This window comes from Coccinella septempunctata, chromosome 1, assembly GCF_907165205.1.
Source record: "Coccinella septempunctata chromosome 1, icCocSept1.1, whole genome shotgun sequence".
NCBI lineage: Eukaryota > Metazoa > Arthropoda > Insecta > Coleoptera > Coccinellidae > Coccinella > Coccinella septempunctata.
Genome location: NC_058189.1, coordinates 29,922,286 through 29,948,165, shown reverse-complemented (window position 1 = coordinate 29,948,165; position 25,880 = coordinate 29,922,286). Strand labels below are relative to the sequence as shown.

Genomic DNA, 25,880 nt, shown 5'->3' with positions numbered 1-25,880 from the left:
TCGAATATTCACATACATGATAGGTTTTGATCATGTTCAACAAGTTTATTGAGGAACTCCAGGCTGTTACAAATCTGCTCCCCATTGACAATATCATCCTGTATGTCATCAAGAAGATCGAAACACCGGTCAACAACACTCATAATCAGTTCATACATCTATAGTTCTTCCCTGTAGTCTCTTAATTTGCAATTTATAAAGAGGACAAACTGTATCAAGTACAGAATGGTTGACATTAAAATCTGTCTTGAACTTTTTATTATTTTCAATACAGTTAATGCATGAAATAGTTTTGGACTTACAGTCTCTAAAGCAATGAGATGATGGACACTGGGAACACCTGATAGGTCCATTATACTTGCAGTCATTCACCTTGTGATTAAAACCATAACATTTATAACATCTTGTTACCTTCAGATTCTCAAAAACAGGACATCTTTTAAGACCAACATATATTTTACCAGCCGAAATCATCTTCTTGAATGCTGAGCCATTACACTCCAATATTCTATATTTTGAGGTATTCTTTCCATTTTTTTTGACTAAAACCAAATCAAGTTTATCTGTCTCATCGAGAAATGAGTTCTGGTTTCTAATTGCCACTAAGATGTCATCCTTAGGGAATTCTTTATTTATATTCGTGATAACTATGCTTGGTTTGCGCATTTTAGTTTCGTCTATGACATAATTCCCACCCATTTTTGTAATAAGTTCATCCTTCATTTTACAAGTCGATCCATCTGAGTTACATTTGATCAATACACAACCATCCTTTCCATTCAGCACTGCGTTAATTCCGACTGGTAGCTGACATAAATTAACTTTATTTACCAATTCTTTTCTTGTTATAGAGCAATCCTGTTTGTTTTTTGGTTTACATACAATGAAAAGGACATTAGGCTTGGATGCATTCCCAGAACTTCCACTGCTCACTTTCTTATCTAGGACTTCTGCATACGTAATTTGCTGGCCTGAGGGTGATACGACTAAGTTTTCCAATCCATCCCGAAGTTTCCTTATATCCTGTTCCAGAAGCCTTATCATTTCATTCTTGTATTCAATAATATCATTCTTACTTTCTATTAGACTATGAAAAATTTCGACAGATTCACCCCCCAAACAGGACTGACAGTAAAATTTCATCACTCGTTTTCCCTTCAGTCCAATTACCGTGATTTCCGATGAAGTCAAATTCGCACATTGTTTACAAACACTCCGCGCACAACCATCACAACAGACAAGAGGTGAGCTGGACGTGGAGGATTTACCGCACTTCACGCACTCCATCTTCTGTCCTCCCTCCGCTATCTGAATCTCGAAGAAGAGGAACAGATGTAAACATCCATACTTCAGGAAGATGAATTAATCTACAGCAAATTCATCAACAAACCATAAAATCTAAAGATAGTATACCTCAATTTCAACAAGGTACTAAATTCCCAGCTTCTAGCTATCACTCAGTATAAATTTCATCTTTCAAAACGTGAACCTTCACAGTTAAAGAGTAGTAAACATCAGAGCGAAACTCGCATCAACCTTCCACGTGAAGTGTGACCTTCCAATATTGGATATTAAATTTCTATATATCATTCAGTTACCTAATTGATATCGCAAACCTTTTAGGGCTTTCACTCCCAATCTCTGAAACAAAATCAATTAAAAATGAAATCAACGATTTGCTCCTGCGTGAATTCTTGCACTAATTTGTCAGGAGCAAATTAACTAGAAAAAATTGTTGCCTGACAATGAACTCAAAATAAATAACGTTGAAACTATAATTCTTCGTAACGTTTCGGAGTCTATATCAGACTCCTTCATCAGACGAAAAAATCTACTTTTGAAAATCTTCTGGAATTGTCGCTTTTTGTCTGACATTAATTGTCAACACACAGAAACAGAGACTGCACAGAAACGTTGATTCATTTAATTTTGAAATTACCGGATGACAGTTCCTTCTTTAATAAATTGATCCAAATATGATCTATTCCTACCGAACAATTTGCCAAATTATTATCCTGATCTAATAGAATACACGTAGACTCTTTAATTTTTCGTTTATAATGGTCTGGTTCTGTCATTAAAATTTTTGTGTTGTCCCAATCCATCATGTGGTCTCCCGTATTAGAACAAATGTGATCTGCGATTTGCGATCGATTAATTTCTCTATTTTTAATATTATTTTTATGTTCGCGTTTTCTTATTTCTAGAGGTCTGGACGTTTCACCTGTATAAGTTTTACCACAAATACAGGGTATGTTGTAAATACAATTTTTTGATTTTTGTTTTTCGTTCAAAGGTTTAGTTTTTGTTAATATAGATCTTAAATCATTTTGCGTTTTAAAAACAGTTCGTATGTTGAACTTCGAACCGATTCTTCTTATTTTTTCTGAAAGGCCAGTAACATAAGGAATTACATTCAACAAATTTGGTTGTTCTTGACGGTTTGTTGGTTGTTCCTGATCATTATTACGATTTTGGTTAGTCATTTTTCTCTCTAAATTTAATATTGTTTTTTCAATAAAATCTTTTGGGTATTGATTATCCCTAAGAAAATGTTTAATGAAGTCAACTTCATTATTTCTAATTTCGGGTGTAGATGAAATTAAATTAGCTCTATCATAAAGTGTTTTAATGATACCTCTTTTGACACTTACTTGGTGATTGGAATAAAAATTTAAATATCTATTAGTATGTGTCTTTTTTCGGTATACGCTCGTTTCAAAATAATTCGGAAACTTTTTTATTGAAACATCGTAATAATGATCAGGAACAACCAACAAACCGTCAAGAACAACCAAATTTGTTGAATGTAATTCCTTATGTTAATGGCCTTTCAGAAAAAATAAGAAGAATCGGTTCGAAGCTCAACATACGAACTGTTTTTAAAACGCAAAATGATTTAAGATCTATATTAACAAAAACTAAACCTTTGAACGAAAAACAAAAATCAAAAAATTGTATTTACAACATACCCTGTATTTGTGGTAAAACTTATACAGGTGAAACGTCCAGACCTCTAGAAATAAGAAAACGCGAACATAAAAATAATATTAAAAATAGAGAAATTAATCGATCGCAAATCGCAGATCACATTTGTTCTAATACGGGAGACCACATGATGGATTGGGACAACACAAAAATTTTAATGACAGAACCAGACCATTATAAACGAAAAATTAAAGAGTCTACGTGTATTCTATTAGATCAGGATAATAATTTGGCAAATTGTTCGGTAGGAATAGATCATATTTGGATCAATTTATTAAAGAAGGAACTGTCATCTGGTAATTTCAAAATTAAATGAATCAACGTTTCTGTGCAGTCTCTGTTTATGTGTGTTGACAATTAATGTCAGACAAAAAGCGACAATTCCAGAAGATTTTCAAAAGTAGATTTTTTCGTCTGATGAAGGAGTCTGATATAGACTCCGAAACGTTACGAAGAATTATAGTTTCAACGTTATTTATTTTGAGTTCATTGTCAGGCAACAATTTTTTCTAGTTAATTTGCTCCTGACAAATTAGTGCAAGAATTCACGCAGGAGCAAATCGTTGATTTCATTTTTAATTGATTTTGTTTCAGAGATTGGGAGTGAAAGCCCTAAAAGGTTTGTGAAGAGATGCAAAATCCTCCCAAAATAAATTTCAATCGATATCTAATTGATATCGGTTCAATAACACGTTTTGATATCACGTGAGTATCGAAAATTGATAACCAATGGATATCATTCCACGTGTTATCACACAAATTTGATGTAAAAAAGATATCACAAATTGATTAAACATAGTTTGGTTGTACAGTCCTCTCTATCAGAATCATCAAAATATTCGAAAGGGTTTTATATAAATCTGAACCAAAATATTTATTTTCTCTTAGGCTATGAAAGATAGACATTGGAGGCGTCTTTCCACAACTTGCAACTATAACTTCGACATAGATTCTCCTACATTTACCTTGAGAAATGTGATGGAAGCTCCTTTGCTTCAATATAAAGACGACGTCGAAGATATTTGTATAAGTGCAGTTAAGGAGAAGGACATCGAGGCAAAATTGAAGCAAGTGATCGCTGATTGGGCAGTCGTCGATTTATCTTTCTCATCGTTCAAAGCTAGGGGAGAGCTTTTGCTCAAAGGAACAGAAACTGGCGAAATCATTATGTTATTGGAGGACAGCTTGATGGTCATGAATTCTCTTCTCAGCAATAGGTGAGAGATTCATAAGCGAATTAATTTTTTTAATGATTAAAGTCGAGTTATAATGAAGTTATAATAATAATAATAATAAAATTATTAGTTTCCATACCCAATAATGATATATCTGTTTTCTGAAAAAAAATCTCAGACACTTGCCTGGTCCAAAAATCTTCCATGTAGTTGATGAACCATCTTGCGGATTCGAGCAGAATTTCAAATTCAGATTATAATGCAAAATTTCTCCTAATTAAAAATATTATTATTGAAAAGAAAAAATAAGAAATAAATTTGCTTATTCAAATTCTCAGATACAATGCTCCATTCAAGAAGGACATTCAGCTGTGGGTGCATAAGTTGGTAACGACATCAGAAATCCTAGAGAAGTGGATGTTAGTTCAAAATCTGTGGGTGTACCTAGAGGCAGTATTCGTTGGTGGTGATATTGCTAAACAATTGCCAGCGGAGGCAAAAAGATTCAGTGTAAAGAGTTTTGTTCCATTTAGGTCCCGAAGTTCTCAATTATGTTTTCCAGAACATCGACAAATCCTGGGTGAAGATTATGGCTCGTGCACATGAAGTGACGAATGCAGTTGAATGTTGTACGGGCGATGAGACTATGGGGCAGTTGTTACCGCATTTACTGGAACAATTGGAAACATGTCAAAAGAGTTTGACCGGATATTTAGGTGTGCAAGTCAATGTTCAATAATAAACTATTTCTGTGTAAATAGAATGTCACAGTTTTTATATCGTTTAGTAATTGTTCGTGGCCACTCAAAATATTTTTTTATTTAGTGATGATGATATAGCAATTCGTTACGAATTAACACAATTGACTCTAAAATGTCTGAATTAAAGAAAAACTAGGATACTATTCTTGAAATGGACCGGAGTTTTGAAAACCATATGGAAAATGTTTCTTGATTTCCGAAAATACTTCATTAAAACCTTTTTTTTTTAGAGAGCAAGAGACTGTTATTCCCGAGATTTTTCTTCATCTCTGACCCTGTTCTACTGGAAATTTTAGGACAAAGCTCTGATCCAACAAGTATCAGACCTCATCTGTTAAGTTTATTCGACGCTGTTGCCTCGGTAAGTTTTTTTGCTCACACCAGTTATTGTGATAAAAGATTTCAAGTTTGTGGAAAAATAATTCCTTCTCTCAAGTCCTCAAACACCTCCATTATTTCAATCAGAAGTTTTTTCTACTCCTTACTGATACTGCGCCCTCTTCGATCCCTTTCATTTCCGTTTCTATCCATTTTTCTTCGCTGTCTTATGAATTATGAACGAGAAGTTATGAAAATATATTAAAACACATTGAACAAAATATTCAAGTCTTCATTGAGTTTAATGTCAAAACAAAATAACATAACCTCAGAACAACATACCACAGAATATGTTACACATTACCGACATAATTTTGATCTTTTTCATTGGTGTATTCGTTAAAAGACAAGACACTATCATCGACCGACACTCTGTCAATCATCTAGGAAAAACTATTCCATCGAATTCAAGAATAGGTATCCCGTCAAATTATGATTTCCTATGGGAACTGAAAGCATGGTATCATGTTCCTATAGGATCTAATTCCTACATGTTCGAGAATCGGGCCCCAGGTTGTAGGAACGCTCAACACGATCAAGAATTTCAGGAACGATAGCTTGCGAGGAGTTGTTGGTGGATGGTTCTTGAGATCCGATATTCAAGATCTGTTCTCTAAGGGTCAAATATTCTGAGATAGTTCGGTCTGAGTATTCTTCAATGTTGCTTACTCGGCTTCGCAAGGAACTATTCTAGTCTGATAAAGTTCTAGGGCAGCAGAATGGCTTTTAATAGCGGCAGTATAACTGTCGAGTCGAGTCAATCCTGCCTCCTTTCAACACGTTCGGGCGTAGATGATATGTTCCGCACTTTTTCCATCATGAGGTTGAAGTGCTTCACAGTAAGTGTAGTGTCGGATGAATCGGACACAGAGGGTGAACCAGTAGTTTGGGAGTTCCGCAGGGCAGTCACTTGCGACCTATACTTTTCTTCTATTCATTAATGATCTCTCTTCCGTTTTCTCGGACTATCTGTTTTTGTTGTTTGCTGATGATGTGAAGATTTTTAGGTCCGTATCTGCACTAGATGAGGCCCTTGCTTTGCAACATGCCCTTAACTTATTTTTTATATGGTGTGAACTTAATAGAGTGTTGTTGAATACTGAAAAGTGCTGTGTCGTATCCTTTCATTGCGGTCTTGCACTGAATCATAGTTATTATATTGGTGACTGTTGTCTACGTAGGGTGAGTGGGGTTAGAGACCTTGGTGTGTTGTTGGATTCCAAGTTGATTTTTGGAAGAGATGCATGAAATTGCTAGGTCTCATTCAGAGTAATAGTAAGTTCTTCACTGTTGAAACGTCGTGATTAATATACTGCTCATTTGTTAGGAGCATTGTGGAGTATGCTTCAACTGTGTGATCGCCATCTTATGCCACCTACATTGCAGTTCTTGAGGAGATTCAGAATAGGTTCATACGTACTATGTGCGCATTCAAATTTGGCATTGTTTATGTTGCAATAAGATCTTTTCTTCGTTTGTCCTCATTGGAATCTAGGAGATCCTACCTTGATCTTTTATTTGTTTACATGTTGTTAAATGGCTTTATAGATTGTCCTGATTTGTTGTACAAATTCAATCTTAATGTTCCCGCGGTCAACACTCGTGGTCGGTTTGTTTTCTACCAGGTTACGCCTCGTACTAATTACCGTAAGCATTTTTATTTACATCGTGTTACCCTGTCTTGGACTTACTTGGAATCACTGAATTGCTTTAGGAGCAATATACTTCGTTTAGTTAGTCGATTATTGTTGTCACAGTTTTGTATTGATACTTGATTTTCCTATCTACTTTTGAAAATCTTCAGAAGATTTTCAAAAGTAGATTTTTTCGTCTGATGAAGGAGTCTGATATAGACTCCGAAACGTTACAAAGAATTATAATTTCAACGTTATTTATTTTGAGTTCATTGTCAGGCAACAATTTTTTCTAGTTAATTTGCTCCTGACAAATTAGTGCAAGAATTTACGCAGGAGCAAATCGTTGATTTCATTTTTAATTGATTTTGTTTCAGAGATTGGGAGTGAAAACCCTAAAAAGTTTATGAAGAGATGCAAAATCCTCCCAAAATAAATTTCAATCGATATTTGATTTTCCTTGTTTGCTAATCATATGTTATGTTTTCTCTTATTGTAACTTAATGTAATTTTTTTTCAAATGGGTTGTATCCTTAATTGTCCCGTAACAGATACTCTGAATACAGATATTATCCAGGTAACAGATACTCTGAAAAAACTCTAACCTCATTTCAGTGAAGCTCGGGAAGAACGAGATTCCACAGAAAATGGTGGTATTCAAACTTAACAATGGTAGATATTCTCTTTATTTTTGTACATTTCGTCGTTAAAATCCGAAAAATGTGTAACTCCCAATTTAATCAAAAAAATTATTTTTATGCCATCTCTCAGCGGTTTTGAACATCTACATGCTCAGAAATTTGTGTAGTACCATCGGAGAGTTAAATATTTTCCCGCGCAAAATAGAATAATCTGTATCTCCGTGCTCGAAATTGTTTAAAAGAAATATGTGTATCTCCTTTACACTAGCACGACGTCGGTGCGTAACAACATCCCATCAGTGGATAACATAAAAAGTAGTGAAAAAATAGTGCTGCTTTGCTGTGAAAACAAAGGTAAATTGATTGTTTGATAGAACGCAGTTAGTAGTGGGAATGGAAATTATTACTGTTTTTCCAAAATTCCATACTGAATTTGAGGTTGGAGATACACAAATTTCAGCATTTTGTGTTTTCAGTCAAAGCTATGAGCATTCAATGAGAAATGTGTATCTCCATAAAATATTATTCATGATAATGAAGATTTAGGGACAAACGTGGCAATTCTGTATTATCCGTTAAAATTCAAAGGCCTCTAAAATAAATCAGCAAAACATAGAACAACAACTAAGTCATAGTGGAGATTGGAAGGAAATGGTGGTCCGGAAAAATAAAGTTCAACAAGCTTATAATTTTGCTGAACTTCCTAGTCTGTACATGGAGAGAAGAAAAATAAAGAAAGAGAAATTTGAGCACCTTCAACAGTTGAAAAATAGCTTGGAACTCGACTACCATGATTTTTATAACAACATCGCTTACCAACATAACTATTTACTATTTACCCTTCTTAATTATGTTTCTTTGCATAAATATTTCTTTTTTTTAATAATAATTTTCAATTTTGTTCAACTTTTTTTATTGTTTTTCAACAAAGCAAATTGTTTAACTCCAACTTTTTGTTTAATTGAACCTGGAAAAATGTGTAAGTCCCTAAAAATATTTCAAACTTGTGTAAATGTTGCTGTCTATCATTATTGTTAGTTTCTGCAATCAATATCGTGATAATTAGAGTTTTGAAACATATTGAGGGAGTACGGGTGATAAAAAAAGGTTTTTTGCCTCTCCTGTAAAATCAGCTAGAATGGAGTTACACATTTTTCGGGTTTTATAGGCGATTTGCAGTAATAATAATAATAAAAATAATAATAAGGATGAGGACAGAGCACTATTCATCGATGTGGCGATTCCAAATGATAACAATCTTCTAGATAGGCACACTGAAAAAATTTCAAAATACAGAGATCTCGAGGAACAGACCAGAAGACAGTAGAAGCTGAAAGATATCAAGACCATCCCTATTGTCATTTCATCTACAGGCCTGATACCGAAGAAACTACTAGAGAACTTGAGGAAACTTCAGCTGGACGAAAATATCTATAGAGTCATGCAGAAGGCGGTACTGCTGGGAACGGCGAGAACTGTACGCAAGTACATGGGAAATTCATAGGAACACCGTCTGCTCCGACAGGAAGTGCGGGTGGAGCAGGAATCCAACCTACAGCAGGGAGCCGAGGAGCTACCCGAACCCGACCACCACCACGAGCCCGAAAATCTGGAAAGGGCTTCAACTTAATCCTTTTGATATCTGAGATATCTGGGATAAGTGAATTTTCCTCTGGAGAGGAGTGTGAAAGCCGCAAGGCTAAAGTCATAACAATAATAATAATAATAATAATTCATTCGAATTCTACACCATTAAAGCTACAACAGGATCACTTGGAAACCGTCGAACACTCTGCAGAAAGTAAAATGCAGAAACTGATTGGCAAACCTTTGCATGGGAGGCACCAGAACGAGGTCAACCATGATTACGTCGACATATCTGCGTCGAACTACTGGTTGACTTCCGGAAGGTTGTTTCCTGAGACAGAGGGCTTCATGCTCGCCATCCAGGATCAGGTGATTCCAACAATAAATTACATGATGTACATCGCCAAGGATGCCTCAGTGGCGGACGATAGCTGTCGTTATGGCTGTGCGACACATGAAACTATCCAGCACATCACCGGGGGATGTCAGAAGTTCGCGGGCACGGAGTACAAAAATAGACATGATGCTGTTGCCAAGATTCTTCATCAAGAATTGGCACTAAAACACCAACTTCTAACTTCTAAAAAGGTTCCTTATTACAATTACCATCCGGATGCTGTGCTGGAAAACGAACATCACAAGCTCTACTGGGATCGCACGGTTCTCACAGACCGGAAAATAACCCACAATAGACCAGACCTCATATTGCTCAATAAGGATGAGGGCAGAGCACTATTCATCGACGTGGCAATTCCAAATGATAACAATCTTCTAGATAGGCACACTGAAAAAATTTCAAAATACAGAGATCTCGAGGAACAGACCAGAAGACAGTGGAAGCTGAAAGATATCAAGACCATCCCTATTTTCATTTCATCTACAGGCCTGATACCGAAGAAACTACTAGAGAACTTGAGGAAACTTCAGTTGGACGAAAATATCTATAGAGTCATGCAGAAGGCGGTACTGCTCGGAACGGCGAGAACTGTACGCAAGTACATGGGGAATGCAGAGGAACACCGTCTGCTCCGACAGGAAGTGCGGGTGGAGCAGGAATCCAACCTACAGCAGGGAGTCAAGGAGCGACCCGGACCCGACCACCACCACGAGCCCGAAAACCTGGAAAGGGCTCCAACAGAGCTTAATCCGTTTGATATCTGAGATATCTGGGATAAGTGAATTTTCCTCTGGAGAGGAGTGTGAAAGCCGCAAGGCTAAAGTCATACTTCATGAATCCTGTCAGACAAATACATGTATAGGACAAGTCAGAGAAAAAAAAATCGAAATAGAAAAATACTCACAAGAATCATAAAAATATTCAGCAACAGAATAATAACATCTACTAAGTAAAATAACTTTAACTGCTTTTTTAAATTCATTCAATTAAATGCTTCGCAATGATTTAGGTAAGTGATCAAAAAGATTTATACAGTGATATATTGGTGAAAATTCGAATCTAGAAGAATTATGTTTTGGTACACACAACAATCCTTCGTTTCTTGTACTGTAGCTATGAAAGCTGGAAGGTTTGGTGAACTTATTTTCGTTTTCTTTGGTATAGATCAAACATTTGAGAATGAAAATCGAGGCCAGGGTGAGGGGGCCATTTTCAATGAAAACCGGTCTAGAGGAGGACCTAGGCTCAACATTAAATATCATACGCAAGATCCTCTTCTGTATAACAAAAACTCTGCCAACGTCCGATGAATTACCCCAGAGTAGGATGATAGGTGACACCAATCTGTAGTATATGTTGAGGACGGACCGCAAAGGAAGTGAATTCCGAACTCTACTTAAAGCAAAGTAAGAGCCATTGAGTTTTTTTACAGACATAATCGATATAAGTGCTCCACTTCAAGTTGGAATCGATGTGGACACCCAGGAACTTGGTATGGTCCGCAGATGAAAGAACCTCGTCCAAATAGCGTACAACCAATCTGTGTTCGCTGGATCTTAGAGCAAAATGAACGCATTCAGTTTTAGCAATATTGATCATTATTGAATTAGAGCGACACCAATCAACGAAGCACTGGACTAAAAGGTGACATAACCTCTGTAACTCGTCAAAGCTCCGCGCAGTAACTAATGCTGAGGTGTCTTCGGCGAACAGTAGTATTCTGATCATGTTCAAAAGACGAAGAAGATCATGGCGGGATGTTGCAGCGATCATCATCTTTTTTGAGTTGTAGGGTAGATCGTTTATGAAAAGTAAGAATAGGAGCGGCCCAGGACTGAACCCTGAGGGATACCCAAATTCACTTCATGTTTGTGACGACCTCCTGTCTCCATCTGTTGCCGTCTTCTTCTCCGAAGATAGAAACCTCGGGCGCCACCTCTAGTTTAAAGTGTTGAGGACACTCGGAACCTGTAGGCGGTATCCCACAGGTGACCAGGAGCTACAGTCAGAGAAAGTTATGTCCAGGAGTCAGATGTTCATGAAGTCCGGACAGTCCCCTATCTCTGAAATATCTTAAAAACTCTATTCGGGAGAAAAATAAAACACACAATAACCATGAAACTTCTATTCAATATCTTCTATATACATAATGATGTCGTACAGGGTATAGGGTGAATAAGCGGTGCAGAAGCAGAAGCGGGATGTAACGTGCTTTTAATGTCGAAACATGATGAGTGAGCAAAGTAAGAATGCGGGATGAAGCGGTCGGAGTTAGAATGAAGCAAGAGCGTCAGTGAAAACTGTGCAAGTTAACTCTACGTTGCGTACAAGCAGCGGGTAGTAACATGGGCAAAGTCGGTCATTATAAGCGAGACTGGCGTTAAGACGGACGGCGGTTTGCCGGTATACTTTGGTGAACCGAGGGAAAAACTAAACCACGGAACAAGGACGACGAACGCACCCGCGAGGGTGCCCTCGGAATCCAAGGTGTTCCGAAATCACGGGGGCTGAACCCACCCCCGTAACCCCGGTGGGTGGTCTAGTTCGAAGGGGATCATACCGGACAGTTGTGTAGGATGGGCCGTTTGAAGCTAACATCGTACACCTCTGTACACTCGGAATTCCAGGAGCGATGCAGGCCGTTTGAAGCTAATGCATAATCTCCAAGAACTCGGGCGGTACGGTTAGGGAAAGGCGGGGTAAAAAAGGGTAACAAAGGAACATACCTGGCAGGTGTGTAGGATGGGCCGTTTGAAGCTAACATCGTACACTCCCGCACACTCGGACTCCCAAGAGAGATGCAGGCCGTTTGAAGCTAATGCATCACCTCTAGGAACTCAGGCGGTACGGTAAGGGTGGGCTGAGCTAGAGACGGCGGAACGTACCTGACAAGAGTGTAGGATGGGCCGTTTGAAGCTAACATCGTACACCCCTGTACTTTTAGGATACCAGGAGACATGCAGGCCGTTTCAAGCTAATGCATGGCCTCCAGGACCCGGGCGGTACGGTGGAAGGATGACACGGAAGCATGTACGCGCCATTTGAAGCTAGCGTACACACCTACGCATACTGGGAAAGTCCATGGGGTAGTGTAGGCCATTTGAAGCTACTACACAACTCCACGGCGGAAAGAAGGATATGTGGGAAAATAAATAAACCGGCAAATTAACCAAAAGAGTAATTAAAATAATCATACCTGAGACGTTGCCCATGTGTAACCCTTGAATGTACTTACTAGCTGGTATACTTCTCGGACGGTCGGTACACTCTGGCTTCATTGACTGAATTTACGAAATCGCTCGAATTTATACCCGGCACGGCCCTTTTTTATACAATTGTCAAATGCGCAATTAAACAAATTCGGCATACGATATCCCCCCTTGACCTCACGTTGAAGACATCGCGATCCGGGAACACATGGGTCCGCGCGGCCTGAAACCGGTCGACTTAATCAATTCACGTTACGGAAATATGAAAATGAATAATTCGGAAACAAAACTAATTGAAAATTTGCTTTGTTACATCCCCCTCCTTCTTCGGCTGAAAAAAAGAAACTTTTTTATAATCTCTACTACAAAATAAAATTTATTCTAAAATCACAATAAGAAAAAAAGAAAACAAAAGAACGGTCACTTTCCGGGTGACCAGGCTGGAGCCCCGGATGCGGTCACACGGATTAATTCGCACTGCACTCCCATGTCCTTTTTCCTGGGCCTTTCGGTGGCTCCCTTCGGGCATCCACAATCCCTGGACCTGGTTCCCACCAGTCCGCACCTGGAGCAGAATATTAAAGAGGTTCTTCTGCAGGTTCGCCGGTCGTGGTCCGGGTATCCGCAGCGCCAGCACAACGGGTACTTCGTTACCGGCAGGTAAACCGGGGCCTTCCCTTGGGGGTCCGGAATCGGCGGTGCAACATCTCCCTCCAATTCCACCTCCTCTTGCGGTACCAAAATGTTGGCGTCTCCCATATTGAATATCTGGAAGCACACGGGTCAAAGGTCTACAAAAACAAGTACAGGCAGCTTTCAAATTAACTTTAATTCGGCACCAACAAAACAAAATGAAAAATAAAAAAAACTAAAGTAGGCGCTAAATATGGGCCGGGATTTTGATCCATCTCTGTCGTCCTCCCACCAGCAGCTTCAAGCGGAAGTACCGGTCGGCCGGCCAATTTACCGGACGTAGGTTCCTGGCCAGGTCCCGCATATATGGCGTCCAGTTCGCCTCTCCCGGGGGTGTCTGGGAAAGTAAACGTCCGAACTCGGCCATCAATTCCTCCCTGGTAGGCGGAGGCGGCGGAGGAGTTGGGGGTAACGGGCTTATCGGCCTGACCACCACAAGGTCGGGGAACAGCGGTTTCCATTCCCTTTTCCTCTGTGGTGGTCTCATCTTCAGGGGCTTGGTCGATTTGGACATTCTCTCTGGAAAATAGTTGAGGGGTTCATTGTAGGGTTTGAGATCCTTGACGTGGATCTGCCTGACTAACTTTCCGCGCTCATCCCGCAAATCATAAACCACGGGTGACAGCACCCGGCAAACAGTAAACGGTCCGGTGAATTTAGGGGCTAATTTTGCGGTAAAATCGTTAACGGAGCGCGAAAGAGGATGCTCCCGCTTCATCACCCTATCACCGATATGGCATCTCCAAGCGCGGTGTCGTAGGTCGTAGTGCTTTTTCTGTTTGTCGAAAGCCTGGGCCAAGTGTCGACGTACTAGAGTGAAGATTTCTTGCAGTCTACCCAAGCGGTTGGCGCGTTCTTGTATGGTGGTCGGACTAGGGTCGGTGTCATCGGTTTCTCTGTAGTCCTTCGTGGCCTCGCGATAGATCGTCTTTGGAGCTTCCAATTCTCGGCCGAAGTTCAAGAAGGCGGGAGTAAAGCCCGTGGATTCCTGGCGGGAGCTATTGAGGGCGAAAGTGAGTTCGTGCAGATGGCTGTCCCAATGCTTATGGTTGTTCTCACAAAACTGCGCTATCATGGTCTTCAAGGTTCGGTTTGTCCTCTCTACGGGGTTACACTGGGGTGTATAAACTGGTGTGACTCGATGTTGAATACCCATTTCCTCCATCATTCCACGAAAAAGCTTGCCAGTGTATTGTGACCCATTATCGGAGATGACTGTTTTGGGGCACCCGTAGCGAGTGATGATCTCTTCATAAAGTGCTTTGGTTACGGCCGCTGCGGTGGCCCGGCGAATAGGTCGGCAGGCAGTCCATTTAGTAAAACGGTCGTGGAACATAACCAGGTAAACATTCCCTTTAGATGATCGGGGTAGCGGTCCTATCAGATCTGTGCTCACAGTTTCCCATGGTTGGGATACCGGGCTCGGCTGCATTTTTCCTGGTGGTTGTTGTTGCAGTGGTTTATACGCCTGACAGGTTGGGCAGTTCCGAACGTACTTGCTGATTTCTCGATACATATTGGGCCAGTAGTAGTGGCGGGCTATGCGAGCGGCGGTCTTAGCGATCCCTAGGTGTCCTGCTGTTGGTTGATCATGGTTTTCGTTCAAGACAGCTTCCCGTTGATAGGTCGGTACACACAATTTCCAGGGTTCTGTATCTTCCTCCTCCTTCAAGTCGCTAAAATCCCAGAAATGGCGAAAAAGTCTTCCTTCTTGGACCGCATAGTCTGGATAATTTTCGGGTTGCTGTTGGACTTCCTCTATTTTCCGGTCATACCAAGAACAGTTCTGTGTACCCTTCTCTCCCTTTCCGATTTTGGCGGTGTGTATTGTGTTGGTCGGCTCCGGCAAAGGTTCTCGGGATAGGGCGTCGGCCACTTTATTCAGGACTCCCTTTCGGTACTTGATGTCAAAATCGTACTGCTGCAGAAAAACACTCCACCGGGCTATACGTCCTGTTGGGCTCTTGATGGAATGAAGCCATTTCAGACTCTGGTGATCGGTAATGACGGTAAAATGATATCCTTCCAAGTAAGGCCTCATTTTCTCGATTCCCCATACTATAGCCAAACATTCCTTTTCCGTGACGGAGTAGTTACGTTCAGCAGGTTGTAACGTGCGACTGGCGTAGGCGATTATACGGTCGTGTCCCTCTTGGTTCTGTAATAGCGCCGCTCCAAGTCCGTCTTCTGAAGCATCTGTTTGCAATTGGAAGGGTCGATCGAAATCGGGACATGCTAGTACTGGGGATTCCGTGAGACATTTCTTTAGATCCTCGAAGGATTTTTGTTGAGCTTCACCCCAGGACCATCTCCTTCCTTTCTTCAACAAGCTCGTTAACGGAGTTGCTACTTTTGAAAAATCAGCTATGAACCTTCGGTACCAGGAACAAACGCCTAAAAATCGTCGCAATGCACGAACGGTAGTAGGTGCTTTCATTTCCAAGATGGCCCTAACCTTGTCCGGATCGGTACGGATTCCTTCGGCCGTGACCTCATGGCCTAAGTATTTGAGGGCGCGTTTTCCAAATTCGCACTTCTCTGGGTTAAGCTGCAGGTTGGCCTCTCGAAGTCGGCGAAATACTTCTCGTAGGTTTTCTAAATGCTCCTCGAATGTTTTACCCAAGACGATGATATCATCCAGGTATGCAAATGCTCGGGGTTCCATATCCGGTCCGATGATGGTATCCAATAGTCGTTGGAACGTTGCGGCCGCTGAGTGTAATCCGAAGGGCATAACTTTGAACTGGAACAAACCCCTGGATGGTACAGTGAAAGCGGTAATTGGTCGACATTCTTCTGCTAACGGAATCTGCCAATATCCTTGCTTTAGATCGATGCTCGAAATATATTTTGCGGCTCGTAGTCGGTCGAGTATGGCTGAGATATATGGTAGGGGGTACGCATCTTTACGGCTGACCTCGTTTACCTGACGAAAGTCGATGCAAAATCGGGGGTTTCCATCCTTCTTCTTCACAATAACGACCGGGCTGCTCCAAGGGCTGTTTGATGGCTCGATGATTCCTTCAGCCAGCATTCGGTCTACCTCCTGGTTGATGAGCTGCTGCATTTTGGGATTTTGGGGCCGGTAACGCTGTTTTATCGGTTCCTTCTTTAGGAGATGTATTTTGTGTTCCACTAGCGGTGTTGTTCCTTTGATGTCCTTGAACTTGGCTAATTCCGTCGTTAAGAATTCTTGGAGTTGTTGCTGCTCCCTCGGTGTTAGCTCCAAGTGGGATCCCGTCGGCCTCTCAGCAATAGTGTTAAGAGACTGGGTCGGTAGCGGTTTTCCGTTGATCATAATTTCATCGGCGGCCGGAAATATTTGTACCTTGTTCGGAATAAGGAAATCCATCCCCAGCAGGACATCATGACTCAGCCCCGGCAAGTACATCAGGGGCATCTCGTACGATTCTCCTTGGATGCTGAGCGGAAGCTTGACGGACAACGGTATTTTTGCTATACTTCCGTCAGCTAGCAGGGCGTTCGGTATCCGTTCCTGGGTTGTAGGCAGTCTTTTGGCCTTGCACAGTTCCATAACGGTGTCCCCGAAGTACGATCTGGAGGCTCCAGTGTCCAAAAGAGCTCGGAACACCTTCCCAAATATCCCGACATTGAGGTGAGGACGGCGGTCTCTCTGGTGTTCGGTGACGGCACACGAGGCGGAGGGAACAGGGGTCGGGCATGGCCTCGTAGCAAACCTTTCCCTACTTAGTTTCCCGACCTGGGACAGTCACAATCGCGACTCATAATTCCCTTTCGTCCGCATCTTGAACAAAACAACACTGCTCGGTTCCTACAATCTCCTCTTAAGTGGCCGGTTTGTCCGCATTTCCAACATGTCGGAGATCTGGCCGGATGCTCTTGTTTTGCAGGGTATGTTGCTCGTGCTCCTGTTGATGCCGGTGATCTTCTCACGGACTCTCCGGTTGTCGGCGGGTCATTCTGGCGGCGGATTTCCATCTTGAGAGTTTCTATTTCCCGGACTTTCCTCAGGAACGTGGGTATATCTTGGACGTCTTGGCCCCAGAGCATTTGGCGGTAGTCAGGTAGCAGGTTTCTCTGAAGTAAGGACAATTCTTGAATTTCGCTATACCCTCCGTGTCTCCTCATCATAGTCTGGAGGTCGGTTATATATTTTGTAACGGCCTCGTTGGGTTGTTGCTGGCGTCGGCGGATGTCCTCCTCCAGGGTAATGTAATAGTCGGTCGGAAAATAGAAAGTCCTGAAAGCTTCGGTGAAAGCAGACCACGTAGTGAGGCTGCGTTTATTGTTCCTAAACCATAGGGAAGCATCTCCGGTCAAGATTTGCGGTAGGCCTGCCAATATCCTTTCTGGATCAAGGTTAAGTTGGTGACGGACTTCTTCTATCCTTTCTAAGAATGCAGCCGGATCTTGTAGTCCATCGAAGCTCACTCCGTACTTATGTAAGTCCACGGGGTCGGCGTGGCTGGAGGTATTCTGCGGCGGTGGTGTCGGGAAAACAGGTGGTGCCAAGTGGATCGTTGGGTTTGGGGTCGCTTGGCCATTCTTGATGAACTTGGCCAACCTTTTCCTCATCTCGTCTACCGTACCATCCCTGCGAAGATGGAATTTATCCAATTCCACCTCAAGTTCTTCCTTCCTCAACTTGTAAATCCAGCTGGTACTCTGGTCCATAGGAGCGGTGATCGGCAAGGTTTCCTCGGCGTTACTGGTCATGTCCGGTCCTCGGTCTGGTCAAAAGTTCTCTTCATAGGCTAACTGGATTCCTAGTTGTCTGCCTTCCTCTTGGTGGTCTTCAACTCTTTTTCTAGCCACTTACACCGCTCCATTTATACCTTTTCCCCCACCTAGGAGGTAGTAGGGGAAACTTCCATGTGCAGATCCTCAGAGTGTTTCCCAGGAGCCTCCACCATTTGTCGCTACGGCTACGGTCGGTCGGAATACGGTTACTCGGTCGGAATACGGTTATTCGGGCGGAATACGGTTATTCGGACGGAAAACGGTCGCTTCTTGGTCGGCGCTCACTCATCTCCAGGTCAAGTCTTCGACACCTCTCTTCTCCCGTCCAGTTGTTGGGACGCTTTAGCAGCTCTTCACAAACAACGGTCCCTGCTCGGGCGCCATTTTGTGACGACCTCCTGTCTCCATCTGTTGCCGTCTTCTTCTCCGAAGATAGAAACCTCGGGCGCCACCTCTAGTTTAAAGTGTTGAGGACACTCGGAACCTGTAGGCGGTATCCCACAGGTGACCAGGAGCTACAGTCAGAGAAAGTTATGTCCAGGGGTCAGATGTTCATGAAGTCCGGACAGTCCCCTATCTCTGAAATATCTTAAAAACTCTATTCGGGAGAAAAATAAAACACACAATAACCATGAAACTTCTATTCAATATCTTCTATATACATAATGATGTCGTACAGGGTATAGGGTGAATAAGCGGTGCAGAAGCAGAAGCGGGATGTAACGTGCTTTTAATGTCGAAACATGATGAGTGAGCAAAGTAAGAATGCGGGATGAAGCGGTCGGAGTTAGAATGAAGCAAGAGCGTCAGTGAAAACTGTGCAAGTTAACTCTACGTTGCGTACAAGCAGCGGGTAGTAACATGGGCAAAGTCAGTCATTATAAGCGAGACTGGCGTTAAGACGGACGGCGGTTTGCCGGTATACTTTGGTGAACCGAGGGAAAAACTAAACCACGGAACAAGGACGACGAACGCACCCGCGAGGGTGCCCTCGGAATCCAAGGTGTTCCGAAATCACGGGGGCTGTACCCACCCCCGTAACCCCGGTGGGTGGTCTAGTTCGAAGGGGATCATACCGGACAGTTGTGTAGGATGGGCCGTTTGAAGCTAACATCGTACACCTCTGTACACTCGGAATTCTAGGAGCGATGCAGGCCGTTTGAAGCTAATGCATAATCTCCAAGAACTCGGGCGGTACGGTTAGGGAAAGGCGGGGTAAAAAAGGGTAACAAAGGAACATACCTGGCAGGTGTGTAGGATGGGCCGTTTGAAGCTAACATCGTACACTCCCGCACACTCGGACTCCCAAGAGAGATGCAGGCCGTTTGAAGCTAATGCATCACCTCTAGGAACTCAGGCGGTACGGTAAGGGTGGGCTGAGCTAGAGACGGCGGAACGTACCTGACAAGAGTGTAGGATGGGCCGTTTGAAGCTAACATCGTACACCCCTGTACTTTTAGGATACCAGGAGACATGCAGGCCGTTTCAAGCTAATGCATGGCCTCCAGGACCCGGGCGGTACGGTGGAAGGATGACACGGAAGCATGTACGCGCCATTTGAAGCTAGCGTACACACCTACGCATACTGGGAAAGTCCATGGGGTAGTGTAGGCCATTTGAAGCTACTACACAACTCCACGGCGGAAAGAAGGATATGTGGGAAAATAAATAAACCGGCAAATTAACCAAAAGAGTAATTAAAATAATCATACCTGAGACGTTGCCCATGTGTAACCCTTGAATGTACTTACTAGCTGGTATACTTCTCGGACGGTCGGTACACTCTGGCTTCATTGACTGAATTTACGAAATCGCTCGAATTTATACCCGGCACGGCCCTTTTTTATACAATTGTCAAATGCGCAATTAAACAAATTCGGCATACGATATCCCCCCTTGACCTCACGTTGAAGACATCGCGATCCGGGAACACATGGGTCCGCGCGGCCTGAAACCGGTCGACTTAATCAATTCACGTTACGGAAATATGAAAATGAATAATTCGGAAACAAAACTAATTGAAAATTTGCTTTGTTACATGTTCTTTCGAAAATGAGTTGTCAACTCTGACGATCATAGTTCTGCTCTCAAGATAGCTGGAAATCCATCTCGAAAACACTTCTCTAAAACCCATACTGTAGCATTTTTCGATTAAAAATTGGAAGGAGAGACTGTCGAATGCCTGTGTCAGGTCAAAACACAATCCCGCGACAAACAATCCACTATCAAGGCATTCATTAACGCACTCAACAAAGCAGAGAGCTCCGGTTTAAGTTGAGCGGCCCTTCCGAAAACCATGTTGTGCGGTGTCAAGTACATGATGCTTATCGAGGAAATTCATCATCCTGTTCAGCACAATCCACTCGAAGACTTTGGCAAAGACACTGAGGATGGCAATTGCTCTATAGTTGGCGATTTCGTTCAAGTCATTCTTCTTGAATATGGGTATGACAATAGCCTTCTTGAGATGGCTGGGAAATATGCCACTACTTATTGAGAAATTGATAATATGGGCAAAATGTATAGCAATGAGCGCCCCGATCAGTTTTAAAATTCTGGCGGAAATAATATCCACTCCACTGCTTTTATTATATGTGAGAGACTTCATTGCATCAATCACTTCAAATTCCAGCACAGGATGAAAGATGAATGTTGAGCTTTTTATCGATGATGTAGTGCATGATGACGACAAAGAGTTATTATAGTACACACTCAGCGTTCGCTGGGTGATCGTCGGGAAATAATCTGCAAACACCGAGGCCAGATCCCTAGCCTCAACATGCTCACAGATACAACATATGAAACACCATCGACTAAAATCTCCTTCGGCCGAAGTCCTTTATTTCCTCTACAAGTAAGAGCATTAACCAGAGACCACACAGTTTTGTTTTTATTGTCGGATTTTTCGATCAATCCGGTATGGTAATCTAACTTTGCCGTCCTGAGTAAAGAGTTTTAGGAAGATTTGGCCCTCCTATACAGGTCACAGGTGGACTGACAGGCCATATTAGTACGCAACCAGTAGATGCTTCAGATCGCGCTTTGCCGATACGATCTCAGGAGTAATCCACTTCTTGGGCTGATGAGGAGAACCATTATTATTATTATTATTTATTTGAATAAGAGTAGAGGAATACACCTATAAACTCACATAAAAACTAAGTTTAAATTGAACTCCTGAAGATGAACTTAATACATATGATTGAAAACAAAGAGAAAAAAAAAATTATAGAAACACCGTCATCTCGACGAGGTCACCCATCTGTCAAAGCTGTTCTTGAATCCATTCACTGAAGACGATTCTACGACGGTTTCAGGCAAGGAGTTCCAAACATTGAACACTCGGTTTGACAGAAACATTTGCCTCTGGGTAGTCCTGAATTTTTCCTTCGCGAGCTTAAATCCATGGCCCCGTAAATTGTTCGTGTTCATACGGTACATATTCATAATATCCGGACCAAAGTGACCATGGACCGCTCTGTAGGAGAATATTAAGTCGCCTCTCGCACGTCGTTGTTCAAATGTGGGCATATCGAGCGCTCTCAACCTTGTTGCGTAGTCAGGTCTCCTAACACCGTAGAGAATTCTGGTGCACCATCTCTGAACAGACTCCAACCCATCCACCTCGCCTCGCAAAGAAGTCCACCAAGCCGGACATTATACTTGAAGAGTGGACAACACATCTCAAATGTCGTCTGAATCACGTCAGCAAATTCACCGAAACATCCATTCATATCCAGAACGCCATACATCCCATGAAAGTCACATACAGATATACGGTACACAAAGTCGTCTAGATTATATTGACTCAAATTTCTAACCAACTTTGACCACTGGCCACTGGCGGGAGACTAATGGGAAATTCAAGCGAAAGAGCTCGATGATCGCCCAAATAAGCTTCATATACTTCGGTGGTACAAACGGACAGGTCCACATTACTCAGAATATAGTCCAACTTTGATACGGATGTGTGCCCTGTAATGTCCGTGAAGACCCTAGTAGGTTCTCGAGAAGAAATATGCGAATTGAAACATTCAAGTAGATCTATAAATAATTTAAGATTAGGACAATTATTATTTAGGAGATTCACGTTCAAATCGCCACAAACAAAAATTTTATCGGCTAAACCGCTACAGTAGTCCAAAGTCGTAGAAATTGCATTCAAAAATATTCCGAAATCTCCAGAGGATGGTCGGTACACGCTGAGAACAACCAAACGGACTTTTTGGACGAGAACTATTGTCCCACTCACTACAAACTGTATCTCTTGGGATTACCGCGACACGCACAATTCTTTCACTTGAACACCATCCCGGATATAGACCATAGATCCACCATGAACTCTTGAAGGGCGGCAGTAGAAATCAGTCGGGTAGTATCCCGGAATGGTCATTGTTAGGATCGCCTCAGGACAGCACCAATGCTCAGAAATACAAACGACATCAGGACGCTCGACGGTGAAAAGAATTTCAAGATTCTCCAACTTGTTAGTAATGCATTGGACATTTAATTGTAGCAATTTGAATTTATTTTTGGCATCAGGGCAATTATTATTGGCGATGGATGTTTGAAGCGGTTCAGAATCAACTTCAAAGTTCAGCTTGTGACCACAGGTTGATGTCGCTTTACAAAAAACTTATTCACAGCAATTCCTTGATATATATTGTGAATATATATGTTATACAGTAACGGCCCAAGTACTGACCCTTGAGGCAAACCTGTTTCCATATATCTGATTGTGGAGTTTTCTCCTTCCACTTTCACGTAGAATCTTCTGTTCCTTAAATAATTCCTAATCAACTTGCACAGTTTGATTGAATATCCAGCATATCTCATTTTGTAAATCCATCCTTCATGCCATACTCTGTCGAATGCTCTGGCGACATCTAGTAGTACAAGACCTGTTGCTTGTTTATTTTGGAATCCTTCTGTTATGTATTCTGTGAGTCTCAGTAATTGCTGTTCAGTTGAGTGATCTCTACTGAATCCGAATTGCTCTGCTGGAATGAGATTCAAATTTTCAGTTTCTTCTGTAAGCCTCCTAGCTATTACCCTTTCTACTACTTTTCCTAGGGCGGACAATAAACTTATCGGCCTGTAGTTTTGAGGGAATTTTTTATCTTTGCCTGGTTTGTAGAACACTATGACTTCTGCAGTTTTCCACTTTTTCGGATAGTGTTCAGTCCTCATTATACCGTTTTCAATATTTGTCAGAGTAGCTATACCTTTTCTAGATAATTTCTCCAACATAGCATTCGTTATTTTATCACTTCCGGGAGCTTTTCTATTTTCCAAGATTCTGATTATCTCCTTTATTTCAAATGAAGAGATTGGTTTTTCTATTTTGTCGTGTACTGGTGGTTTGTCCATTTCTTCTTCGTTGTTCTCAACTAGTTCTTTCAGATCATCATTATCGCCATCAGGTCTGTAATTTATTCTCGATTCTCTTTCGATCGAGTCCGCCAGTGCTTCTGCTTTATCGATATTAGTATATGCCGTTCCTCTTTCTCCGTGGAGAGGTGGTATTTTAGTCTTTTTTCTTCTCAGATATTTTTGCATTTTCCATGCAGAATGATCGATAGTATTTAGTTCTTGAACTCTTTCGTTTCATCTATTTGTTGTCATGTCCTTCAGGGCATTTTTTAGGACTTGGCTGTGTCGGTTTAGATTTCTTTTATTTATATCTGTTTTGTTGAGCCTGTATGTTTTTCTTAGTCTCCGATTTTTCCTGATGAGATATTTGATTTCTCTGCGTGTATCAACGTGTATATGTATCGGTGCTGGTCTCGTTATTTTCTTTGTGCTTTTTTTGTAGGCATCTAGTATATTCTTTTCTAGTTTATCAACTGCACTTTTAAGGTCTTCCGATGTGTTGGTTGTTGGTATTTCTGTTACCTCCAATTGTATCAGATCGCTATATTTAGTCCAATCGATGTATTCTCTTGTATGCATTAGTTTTCTTCTTGGCCCTTCTCCTATTGTTAATTCGATGAGGTTGTGGTTAGAGGTTCCGTCCCACAAGGTCTCTATCGAAAATTATCTAGTGATATTTTTCGTAATTGCGATATGAATTATATCTGGTAATACATTGCCGAATGCTAGGTACGTTGGTTCTTCAGGTCCAATAATGATAGCTTGTTTTTCAGCGAGAACTTTCAGTTTTCTGCAATTTCTGCTTTCCATCCTGCTGTTCCATTCTAGAGATTTGCAATTAAAATCTCCGATGCAGATTTTCGGGTTTGTTGCATCTAGTAAGTTGTTGATCTCTTCTTTCAATAAGTTATTTGGGGGTAGTTTATATGCAGAAATCTTGCAACGCGCGAGTTGTACTACAATTGAGACTCAAGTAACGAGGGCTCGACTCAGATGGAGCGGCCACATTCTGAGGATGCAAGACACAAGACTCCCCAAAATAGCTCTGTAAGGCGAATTGGCAGAGGGAGCCCGGAAACCAGGAGGCCAGTATAAGCGGTTCAAGGTTACACTACATCAATCCCTAAAATCAATTAATGCCAATCATAACTGGGAACAACTAGCGTTAGACAGGTCACAGTGGAGATCTATGGTGCAGAGTTATTATGGAGGCTCGAGAAGAATTCAGCGGCGGCCAGATCTGGTTGGTGACTCTCCATGCCCGGAGTGTGGAAGGATGTGTAGGTTACGGTTGGGTCTCTTTAGTCACAGGAGGGCACATAGTCGCAATTAGCCCCAAGAAATTGCAAGTCTGTTTAGTTTTTATGTCTTTTTGTAGAGTTATTTTCGGTAACGGGATACAAAAATGAATGAATGAATGAATATGCCGATGTGATTTCGACTCTTTGTCAATTTATTTCAGCAACAATCGTCACTGTTTCTATTTGTTTGTTTTTTTGGTCAGGGGAAAAATCTGCAAGTCAGACGAACCACCCTCTCCTGAGGGGGAACAAGTGTGGGGATTCCCACTCTCCTGAGTTCGAGACCCACTAAAAACCCTTATCTGCTTCTTGAATATTGGTTCCGAGCATTTGCCTATAAACCGTTCATCTCTTAATCGGTTTTCTTCTCGCACACTAACGTGCTGGGATTTATGTGTTCATTATTTATTGGATAACAGTTTATAGGATTCTTCAATAAGTTCCTGAAAAGATTGAAAAATCTCTCATTTTCTATTTGTGACTCGTCAGATCTTTCTTTAATAGTGTTTCAGATTTTGTCTAACCAGTATGGCAACACCTCCTCCAGTGTTTGCTATTCTGTCACATCTATATATATCAAAATTCATGATGTTCATTCGCGTATTTGATTGTATTCTTGTTTCTTATAAGGCTATAATATCAGGTTTTTCCTCTGATATTATTTCTTTTTTCTCGGATTTTCGAGTTCTGACCCCGTTTATGTTCCAGGAGACTATTTTGAGGGAACCTTTCCTAGTTGTATGTTCCATTATTTCAGTTTACCGAACATTCCTTGGAGTTTTTTCTCCATCTCTCTTTCAATTTTCCACATGATTCTGTTGAAAAATTTTTCAGCAAAAGGGTCTAAATCATAGGCGGATTCTTTTGTTTTGTTGATCGTAGGTATTGCTTGGGGCATTTTCTGTTGTTCCTTCTTCTGTACTGGTTTGGGTACTTCTTTTTTCTTGTCGTCTACTTTGGAGAGGTGAGCTTCTTTTTCTCCTGAACTTTTTGAGGAATCGTGCTCTGCTGAGCCGATTTC

The 25,880-nt window shown here is 41.6% G+C and overlaps 1 protein-coding gene across 3 annotated transcripts in view; it reads left to right on the top strand.

Moving 5' to 3' along the window:
* LOC123318393 (dynein axonemal heavy chain 8-like) overlaps positions 1–25,880 on the top strand; it is a 1,393,903-nt gene that overhangs the window by 492,117 nt on the left and 875,906 nt on the right. For all 3 annotated transcript variants that reach the window (XM_044905013.1, XM_044905020.1, XM_044905005.1), the window contains exons 25-28: positions 3,877–4,205; positions 4,502–4,673; positions 4,726–4,879; positions 5,155–5,285. In XM_044905013.1, the coding sequence (XP_044760948.1) occupies positions 3,877–4,205; positions 4,502–4,673; positions 4,726–4,879; positions 5,155–5,285 (786 nt within the window). The remainder of the gene's footprint in view (positions 1–3,876; positions 4,206–4,501; positions 4,674–4,725; positions 4,880–5,154; positions 5,286–25,880) is intronic.